The sequence below is a fragment of the Eretmochelys imbricata genome, chromosome 20, assembly GCF_965152235.1.
Source record: "Eretmochelys imbricata isolate rEreImb1 chromosome 20, rEreImb1.hap1, whole genome shotgun sequence".
NCBI classification, from domain to species: Eukaryota; Metazoa; Chordata; order Testudines; family Cheloniidae; genus Eretmochelys; species Eretmochelys imbricata.
The window spans coordinates 9,233,683-9,244,098 of NC_135591.1; the positions used below are offsets into that span (position 1 = coordinate 9,233,683).

General features: G+C 53.6%; 1 protein-coding gene across 1 annotated transcript; it reads left to right on the forward strand.

The window, feature by feature from the left end:
• The first annotated feature begins 3 nt into the window (after positions 1-3).
• PET100 (PET100 cytochrome c oxidase chaperone) lies at positions 4-4,113 on the forward strand. The gene is made up of 4 exons (XM_077838811.1): positions 4-123; positions 1,729-1,815; positions 2,570-2,602; positions 2,962-4,113. Exons 1-4 carry the CDS (start codon positions 97-99, stop codon positions 3,037-3,039), a joined length of 225 nt encoding a protein of 74 aa, XP_077694937.1. The 5' UTR covers positions 4-96; the 3' UTR covers positions 3,040-4,113.
• The last annotated feature ends 6,303 nt before the right edge of the window (positions 4,114-10,416 follow it).

The following is a 10,416-nucleotide window of genomic DNA, read 5'->3' on the forward strand; positions in this document are numbered from 1 at the left end:
ATCACGTTTGTTGCGGTGTGGGGGCGCGGAAGCTGGCGGCTCCTGAGGCCCTGAGAGGGGGCGGGCGGAAGTAGTAGCTGAGGCGTAGCAGACAGGATGGGGGTGAAGCTGGAGGTGTTTCGGGTCAGTGGCAGAAGGGGGCGCAGAGGGGCGTGGGGGGCTGCTACAGTCGGAGTAGGGATAGAGAGGCCCTGTAGGGTACATGATGGGGCTGGGGCATGCGGTGGGGGGTGTCTGTGGTTGGGGGCAGGTCCTGGGGCAAGTGGGGGTTTGTGGTTGGGGGAGGGCCTGCTGTGTTCCCCCCAGGGGCTGGCTCCCTAGTAGGTGTCTGCCTCGTGGTGGCTGCTGTTGCCACCTCTGCCCATTTGTCCTGGCAGACCCATCTCATTGATGCTACCCATGGGTGCCCCCCCCCCCCCGGCCTGGTAGCCCAGCGCGAGCTCTGCCCATGACCCCCTCCCACTTGGGGGCCCAGCCTCTGCCCATTGGTGCTGGGCTGGGCTGTCCTGGTACCAGGGTGATGGGTGTGATAGAAAGACTTGACTAGCTGGAGCTGAGGGGCCAGCATTGAGCGCCTCTGAAGGGAAGGGGTGCCCAGGACTGCCTGCTTGCTGCTGGGGCAGGGGACAGAGGAGATTAAAAAATTAAAATGGAAAGTGCTCATTAGAGGGCATCCCAGAGAAACAGCAGACAGGCCTGCAGGTCAAAGCAAATACCCCAGGTTGCCAGCCTCAATCTCTGGCAGCTCAGCGGCAGCCTTGAAGATGAGGCAGCCCATTAGTAGAGTAGCAGGATCCAGCATGGCCTGAGACAATGGGCAGCTCAACAGGAGGGTGGAGAAATTCTCCCTGCCCCTTTACCCTAGGAATGGTGTGCCTTTGTGGTAGGAGAGGGCTGGGACTCCACCATCATGGCCCTGAGAATGGGGTGGCCTTGCAGTGGGTTAGCTTGGTGGCAGCAGGTTTACGGGGATTCCCCTATGTGCTCGCAATTTGCTAAATTTTTAGCTCATAAAATTTTAAGGCACTGTTAGCAAGTGTATAAAATGTCTCTGTAAAAAACATACAGCCAGGTCCTTCCTCATAAAGGGAAACTGCTTTGGCAATAGCCTTGCAAAATGCTGTTGGTCCAGACACATGTGAGGATCATCTAAGCAGATGTCTAAGCTATCGTTAGTTATTGCATGGACCCAGAAGAAAGGAAGAGACTTTAAAAGAAAAGACACATGCACACAAAGTTCCTGGACCAATACATTTTAATGTGGCTTGATCAAAGCTAAGGTCTGGTCTACACTGACAACTAACACTGGCTTAGCTATGTCAGTCAGGGATGTGAAAAAAACCCATAGCCCCTAGTGACAGAGCTATGCCGACAAAACCCCCAGTGTAGAGGCAGCTATGTCGATGGAAGAGAGCTTCTGTAAGCAGAGCAAATGTTGTCTCAGGAGTTGGTGTTTCAACACCAGCAGAAAAAGTCCTGTCACTGTACGTTCCGTCTGTGCTTGGAGCTATGCTGGCCTAGGGTCTGTAGTGTGGATGTAGCTGAAGTGAAGCTACACTGAGTTCATCACTGCCATGTGCTTTGCAGGGGCTTTGCTTAATTGGGTTGTGTAGTACTTGGGATTTCACTCAAGGCCGTCCTTGTTTAAGATGTTTAAATGACGCAGCTCAATTCAGTGTTCCACTTAATTTGGGCCACATGTTCCCCCTTTCCTCTCTTCCTTGGCAGATGGTTCTGTATTTGTCCTTCCCCGTTGCCATGTTCTGGATCTCCAACCAAGCGGAGTACTTCGAAGAATATGTCATCAAAAGGAAGGTGAGCATGGTGTTCTGCTCTGGGAGGAGAGTGCAAGCTAGTGATTCATGCAGCTAGTGTGATTCAAACGATCAATAAACCCTTCTGTTTTACGCTGGCTGAGTGTCACTCCAGTCCACAGAACAGGGTTGCATTATTCCCTTTGGGAGTTGAGACCCCTGGGGTCCAGAGCAAGTGGACTCCCTGAAGGTGCCCTCGGCGAGAAACAGGTGTGCTAAGGCTCAGAGAGGTGCGGCTCCAGGAGGTGGAGGGGCTTAACCCCCGAGAGAGAGTGGACCCCGAGAGGGGCTGTCTCACTGAAGGGGGTTCCCCCCATGGACTGCACAGGGCCAAGAGTGGGCACGACCTGTGAGTCCATGACAGGTACTGTGGGGGAGGACTCCAGGGTTGTTTCCAGTTCTAGAAGGGTAGTGTGGGTTAGTGGTTAGAACTACGGTGGGGTTCAGTCAGAGCTCAAGGGGGAGGGGGAGTTTGGGGTGATGTCTGGAGAGGGCATTTCCTAGAGCTGACCAGACAGCTGCACGGGCTTCGTTTGCCATGCCCTGCTTCTTCCCCACCTCTGATAGGAGAGAGACCTGCCTAGGAGCTATTGCTAAGGGGGATTGGGATGGCAGACATCCTAGCAGGCTCTGTTGGATCCATTTCTCCTTGTCATCTGTGCCAGTAATGGCACTAGCTCCCCTGCTGGGTAAGACTGGCCCTGGCACCCCCCAGCTGGTAATCCTCACAGGTGCCTACATTTCTGTTTCCACAGAGGGAGATCTACCCACCCGATGATGACCGCCAGGTGAGTGTGCTGCCCCCCCATGACTCAGCTGGGGTTTGAAGAACAGCTTGCCCAGCCCCTAGAGGTATGGGACGAACATAAGGGGCTCTGTGTGTCCTTCCTTCCCCACCAGTAAGAGATTAATGCTAACCTGGTGAGTTACAGGCTCCATTAGCTGCAGCAGCATCAGAGCTGGTTTCTTGAGTCACTCTCTAGTGGTTAGAGGGTAGCAGGATCTCTCACGCCTCCACCAGCTGTGCATCTGGCTCTAAGGAGACCCAGGAGGGAGATGGAACCCGTGGAGCTGTGGTATGGGGGCATGAAGCAGGTGAACAGTAATGGTTACTGACCCTGAACCATCCCCTCTGTTTGTACCTCAGAGGAAGGAGCTGGAAGATTTCAAGGAGCGGATGCGGAAGAAGCATGAAGAACAGCTCCTGCGCGCGGCTCAACAGTGATCGCACTTCATGCCCCCTGAGCTGGAATGAGGAAGAGGGGAGCATGGCCTGGAGGGGGGGAAGTACACCCCCCCAACACACTGCTTTACACACCTCCAGGGGAGGGAGGATGCAAGTCAGCACCAAGGGGCTGTTGGGGATGCTGACCCCCTGGCACTGGCATGGCTGCAGTCAGCTGTCCTCCATGGAGAACTCCAGGCCTGTGGGGTGAAGGGAGCTCAGATATGATGGCAGGGGGTTAATTGTAAATAGAGTAATCTGCTGTCTGCTCTCTTGGGGTGGGTTGGGGGGCTTCGCACATGCTCGTTAATTAATCCTCACAGCCCTTCTGGTCGAGAGGGGAAGAGGCTCAAAGGGAAAACGGCTTGAGCAAGTCCCTTCTCTTTGCTGTACCTCAGTTTCTCCACCTGTAAGAGAGGGCGGTGAGGCTGAGTTAAGAGTAAAGTGCTTTGAGCTGCTTGGCTAGGAGGTGCCAGGGAAAGGCGCAGTGTTGGGTGAGCAGTGCAGGGGTTTGGGACCAGTGTCAGGCATGCAAGCTTGATACTGAGAAGATGGGTTTCACCTTGTGGTGTTTTGAATTGGTAGCGAGGGAGGCGGGAAGATGGAGCCCTTGCACTGGCTGGCAGCACTCAAGGAGAGGATGGTGGGGCCTGGGCCAGCAGGATTATGGAGCCTCTGGAGAGAGGGATGGGCCGACCCTTTGGAGAGCACAGTGCATTCCCGCTCCAGGAATGAGCCCCTGGGATTGCCCTGGTGCTGTCTGACTCCATGGTCCCCTCCCACTTGGACCTGGCTGGACTATGTGGCTTTTCCGATCTCTGCTGTGTGTTGTCACACGTCCTGCTCAGACCCAGCATTCGTGAGTAGGTGAAACCCTGCTCCACTGTGATTCTGCTAAGTCTGGCTGGCTCCCTTGACTTTGTCTGGGTGGGGCACAATGTGTGGAAAAATCTTGCAGTAAATGCATCCCCCCATCCCCTGGAGGCACTTCCTCTGCATGTCTGTGTCCTGGCCTAGCCAAGCTCTTGCTTGAACTGACTAATAAAATCCTCTACCATGAGGTCATGTGCTGACCCCCTTTGCCTCTGGGCTGCTCTCTTTTGGTCTCATCTCAGGGTTGGAGGCATGTCCCCTGGTGCAGCATCTTCCCCCTCACCTCCCTATCTTCTATGGCCTGAAGTCTCTTACTCTTGTAGCCCGTCTCCAGTATTAGATGCCCAAAGGTCCCATAGGGCTGTGTCTAGCATGCTGTGCCCTGGGGCCTGCCCCAGGGTTATCTCCGATGCGATGCACTCCAGGGCTTTGGCCTGACTGGTTGTAAATGTGCTGAACAGTGGGGCTTACAGGAACCTTCCTGTGTGTGTGCTCCTGCCAGTCGTTGGGGTCTTGAGACATGACGCAGTGCTAGCCCCTCTGCACTACAGTTAGCGACTGACCAGCTGTTTGGATGTGGACAAGTCACTTGACTTCGGGCTCCAGCAACAGCAGCTGCCCTCCCCCTCCCCATGGGAACAGAGCAGATCCAAGGCAGCACTGTCTGCCTGAGTCTGCAGGCAGCTCTGCATAATTCCAGTGTTTGTGGCAGGCCTTTGAAATGTGGTCGGGAAAAAAGTCCCCAGGTTAGGGGGTTGTCTTTGCTTTGTCCAAGGAAACCCCATTCTGGTCTGGCCGAGCTATAAATGTCACTTCCCTTTTCTCGCTCACATTCCCTAGCAGCCTGCCAAATTAGTCACTGAATGTGAATGTTTCAAAGAGCTGGGCTCACGCTGCACTGCCCTGGGACTACCTCGGTGTAGCTGTAGCAATGTGCAGTGAGGGGAATATTGGGGATGGGCTACCACCTGCCAAACTTGGCACATGGCCCCAGTATCCCACCTCAGGGGGCACCACAGAGAGCAGGAGCTCTCCCAACTCTTGGGTGGGGGCAGAAAGAGGTAGGGGTTCTCCCAGGAAAGCCATGACCCAGCACGTGGCACTAGATGCCCATCTCCCCCCTAACTGGGGCACTCCATGGAGAAGGAGCCGCCCCCCCTCACCCCCCTGAGAAGACAGCTGGGATGGGCTCAGCTCCCAGTACCAACCCATGGTGCCTGTGGCCTGTCACCTCTGTGGGCTAACAACCTTCAACTGCTGCCAGCTAATGCTGTTAGACCTGTAACTCCACCAGCGGCAGTCTGCTGCAATGCTGAAGGTTCAGCTCTAAAACCCTGCTGATGACACAGAAGGGGGCGGGGGTGGCAGTTCTGGTTGTACAGAATAGAATTTGTGTGTACCCTGATTTTCCTTTTAAAAAACCCTAGGAAGTTATACACCAAAAATGATGGTAAATGACCCTTATTAAGGTTGCAAAGTCAAGCAGTTGAAAGTTAGGAGATGCCAGATTTACAGTTGCTTGCTCCTGTCATTTGGCCCTGTTGGGGGTGTGCATGTTAGTACAGTCTTTAATTTCGTGATCACATAGTGGGTTTTCCACAGGACCCCCTGCCTTATTCAGGGCACAGGCTGGACCTGCAAAGGCACAGAATTAAGGCTGCACAGGCAACCTGCCGTTTCCTAATGAACATGTGCTTGACATTATAATCTACATAATGTTTGTTAACAGCTTTCTTGTATGTAATAATAATTAGCTCTGAGACATGTGAATTGCCCCATCCACACCCTTGCATTGTTGACTCTGAAACCTAATGACACCGGAAGTGTCAATAGCATTAACTATTTCAGTGGCTGCTGATCACCTTGGCAGAACCTTCCAGCTATCCTGGGGGTTATGGGTGGAATGGCGGGGTTGTGGGTGGAGCCATGCCATCCCTCCCCCACACATGAGGGGCCAGTGGGGAAGGTGCCAGGGGGTTTAAGAAACAGAGCAGGTTGGAGAGCTACGGCCTGTGGAAACTCCAGGTCCCAGAATGCAGTGCTCCACCTGCATCCACATGGCCAACCTGCATTGCCGGCTGGGGTGTGTAGTTTGTGGGGGCAGCACTTTTGTATTGAGGCAGTCACACTGTCTCCCCACTTCCCCCATCCAGTTGCACACTGGCAGTGGTGCCAGTTCCAAGCATGGCTTAAAAATTCTGCACTATAAGCATGGGCAGTGGGTGGAGCCCCCGGCTCCGCCCCTTCTGCCCCCCCCACGGCCCCTAGCCCCCTTCCCCCCACATGGCTGGAGCCTCGAGACCCTCTCCCCCTTGTGGCCAGAGCCCTGAGACCCCCTTCTCCATAAGTGACTCCAGCTTGGTTCTCACTCGCTCTCTCCTTTAGGTTACGCTGGCATAACCTTTTCAAGCTTTGTACCTGGGGACCTCCCCCAACCCCATCCTGACCAAGCACCCAGGAACCTCCCCACTCCAGAGCTACCACCTACCAATCTCCCTCCCCAAACCCACACAGGCTTAGCCCCTGCAAACCTCCCCCCAACCGCACCCAGACCTAGCACCTGGGACACCCCCAAGTGCCCCCCAGACCTAGCACCCATCAACCTCCCCCCAACCCCACTGATACGTAGAACCTGAAACATCCCCAGTGCCCCCACAAGAGCTAAAAAATGTCTTGCTTAAAGTGACAGCTGCAATTTGCCTATTATCCTAGGACTCCGGGAACTGGGGCTGTAGGCAGAACCCACCCACTCCCCCTCCCCCTGCCACTTCCCGCTCGTGGGAGTCCCCAGCTCTGCTCTGGCCACCCCCGCCTATGCACCGCGGTGCCCCCCAATGAGTACCTGGCACACTCCTGCTCTCACGAAAGCTCCTTTTATTGCAGTCGCATGCCGGGAGGTGAGATCACACACAAGGAACAAAGTGGGGGGTTCTGTCATCTGCCACAACTGAGAACAGTCTAGAGTCCACCCTCTTTGGAACTCCTCTTCAGGTAGTTGAAAGCAGCTATCAAATCCCTCCTCATTCTTCTCTTCTGCAGACTAAATAATCCCAGTTTCCTCAGCCTCTCCTCATAAGTCATGTTCTCCAGCCCCCTAATCATTTTTGTTGCCCTCCACTGGACTCTTTCCAATTTTTCCACATCCTTCTTGTAGTGTGGGGCCCAAAACTGGACACAGTACTCCAGATGAGGCCTCACCAATGCGAAATAGAGGGGAACAATCACGTCCCTTGATCTGCTGGCAGTGCCCCTACTTATACACCCCAGAATGCCATTGGCCTTCTTGGCAACAAGGGCACACTGCTGACTCATATCCAGCTTCTCATCCACTGTAACCCCTAGGTCCTTTTCCGCAGAACTGCTGCCGAGCCATTTGGTCCCTAGTCTGTAGCAGTGCATGGGATTGCATAGGAGTGCATGTAGTGGGGGGAGGGATAGCTCTGTGGTTTGAGCATTGGCCTACTAAACCCAGGGTTGTGAGTTCAATCCTTGAGGGGGCCATTTAGGGATCTGGGGAAAAAACTGAGGATTGGTCCTGCTTTGAGCAGGGGGTTGGACAAGATAATCTCCTGAGGTCCCTTGCAACTCTGATATTCTATGATTCTTCCCATCCTAAGTGAAGGACTCTGCACTTGTCCTTGTTGAACCTCATCAGATTTCTTTTGGCCCAATCCTCTCATTTGTCTAGGTCCCCCTGTATCCTATCCCTACCCTCCAGCATATCTACCACTCCTCCCATTTTAGTGTCATCTGCAAACATGCTGAGGGTGCAATCCACGCCATCCTCCAGATCATTAATGAGCCATCAAGAATGATGACAGTACAAAGTATTGGTTAATGGCTCTATCACACCTGGGAAATGCTACCTTTGGACTTGGAAGCTGAGGCCATGTCTACACTACACAATTAAGTTGACCTATGTTAGATCGATGTACAGCCACCACAGTAATTACTGTGGTTTTTCATGTCCACACTACCTTCCTTCTGCTGGTCGTGTGTGTCCTCCCCAGGAGCACCGACTTATATGGGTGTGTGTGTGGGGGGGGAGGCAGCTGTGAGCTCCACGTGGAACTGACAGGTGATGTAAGTAACACAGTGTCTACACAGACACTGCGTCCCCCCGTAACTACACCGACCTAAGCGCAATGCCTCTCGTGGAGATGGAGTTATTGGGTCTGCAGTGGGTGACTTACAATGGCAGGAGCAATGCTGTAATGTGGACACTTACGGAGTTTGGTCGAGGGGAGCTGCCTTTGTCGACCTAACTCTGAAGTGTTGACCTGACCTGAATGAAGGAAATAAAACAGCGGTTCTCAAATGTTTTGTATTGTGACTCCTTTCACACAGCAAGCCTCTGAGTGCCATCCCCTATAAATCAAGCCCTCTAATGCTGTCGTAGTCCCAGGGCTGGCCTTCGGGAAAATGGTGCCCTGGGTGAACTTCTAGTTTGGTGCCCTTTCTTTGGAGGTGGAGTGGGGCTGGAAGCTGAGTGGGGTTGGAGGTGGAGCTGTGCTAGTGGGGCTCAGGCTGTTAGCCCTGTCATATGTGGGGCTGACAGCTCAGGACCCCCATGTAATAATCTTGCCATCCCCAATTTGAGAACTCCTGAAATAAAACAAAGGCACAGGAAAATTGTCCATCTTTGTGGCTGTTTGAACTCTGAAGGGCCAGAGACTTGAAACTGAAGCCGAATGGCTAGGCAGCAGTTCTGCGGAAAAGGACCTAGGGGTGACAGTGGATGAGAAGCTGGATATGAGTCAGCGTGCCCTTGTTGCCAAGAAGGCCAATGGCATTTTGGGATGTATAAGTAGGGGCATAGCGAGCAGATCGAGGGACGTGATCGTTCCCCTCTATTCGACATTGGTGAGGCCTCATCTGGAGTACTGTGTCCAGTTTTGGGCCCCACACTACAAGAAGGATGTGGATAAATTGGAGAGAGTCCAGCGAAGGGCAACAAAAATGATTAGGGGTCTAGAACACATGACTTATGAGGAGAGGCTGAGGGAGCTGGGATTGTTTAGTCTGCAGAAGAGAAGAATGAGGTGGGATTTGATAGCTGCTTTCAACTACCTGAAAGGGGGTTCCAAAGAGGATGGCTCTAGACTGTTCTCAATGGTAGCAGATGACAGAACGAGGAGTAATGGTCTCAAGTTGCAGTGTGGGAGGTTTAGATTGGATATTAGGAAAAACTTTTTCACTAAGAGGGTGGTGAAACACTGGAATGCGTTACCTAGGGAGGTGGTAGAATCTCCTTCCTTAGAGGTTTTTAAGGTCAGGCTTGACAAAGCCCTGGCTGGGATGATTTAACTGGGAATTGGTCCTGCTTCGAGCAGGGGGTTGGACTAGATGACCTCCAGGGGTCCCTTCCAACCCTGATATTCTATGATTCTATGATGATTCTAAGCCAGAGATCCCCAGAGGTTGCCCCCTGGGGTGCCCTGAAAGATGCTTTGAATTGACAGATCCCAACAACTCTGTCCCTCTCAGGAGTTAGATGGTAATTCATTGGTTGTACACGTTCACTTGCTTTAACCTGTAAATGGTGCTCTTATTGCTTTTCCCTAGTTAATAACCCTTTAGACAGTTTATTACAGGATTGGCTACAGGCGCCGTCTTTGGTGCAGGATCAAGGGTACCGACTGATCTGGGGTAGGTGACAGATCTCTTGGGACTGGAAGTAACCTGAATGTTGTGTCATTTGTGGTGTAAGTGACCATTTATCACTAAGGCCAGTTTGTCTGGGTGGCAGGATAGACTGGAGAGTCTAAGGGGACTGGCTGTGACTCCATGGTAAGGCTGGTATAGTGATCCAGGAGTTCACAGTTGTTACTGGCTTGGTGAAATCTAATTATAGAACACACCACCAGCTTGTAGGAGCTGGGGGACTGCCCTGTTTTTGACAGTCTGCCGTGAGTTTGGCACTTCCGATCATGTGCTGCTCCAGACAGTGTGACACCCCCCACCACCATCCCCTCCCAGCATGCCTCCCCCCCATCTCTACTCACAGGACTACCTCTCACAATCCATCCCCTCCCCAGCTGGCCTTCCCCCCTATCCCTGCCCTGCAGGTCTATATCCACCACCATCCTCGCCCAGCAGGCCTAACCCCCCACCACCACTATCCCCGCCCCAGCAAACCTAATCCCTGCCCACTGGCCTACCCCACTGCACACCACCCACTGCACGGAAGCCCTACCCGCCACAGGCCTTCCCCCTCCCACCATCCCTGCCCTGCAGGCCTATACCCCCATCCTCCTTGCCTGGCAACCCCCACCCCCACCCCTTTCCCACCCAGCAGGTCTGCCATCCACACCTCCCAATACGCCCCACCAGCTTCCAGGCCCAGCATCAGCTTTAGTCCATGGACCCTCTCTGTGTCGGGCCTTGACCCGCCCTGGGCTCTGTGCTGGCAGCTAGGAGGGGTTTACTGCCAGTCAGGCCCCTGGGGCTACCCAGCTCTCCCAGAGCTGCTGCCACTCAAAAAATCACAGCAACACCAGCAGC

What these genes read in the sequence shown, in the direction of transcription:
- PET100 (XM_077838811.1), top strand. Translation starts at nt 97, where the DNA reads ATGGGGGTGAAGCTGGAGGTGTTTCGG. An exon ending in AATATGTCATCAAAAGGAAG is followed by an intron (nt 1,816 to 2,569) that starts GTGAGCATGGTG and finishes CTGTTTCCACAG; the next exon opens with AGGGAGATCTACCCACCCGA. An exon ending in CACCCGATGATGACCGCCAG is followed by an intron (nt 2,603 to 2,961) that starts GTGAGTGTGCTG and finishes TTTGTACCTCAG; the next exon opens with AGGAAGGAGCTGGAAGATTT.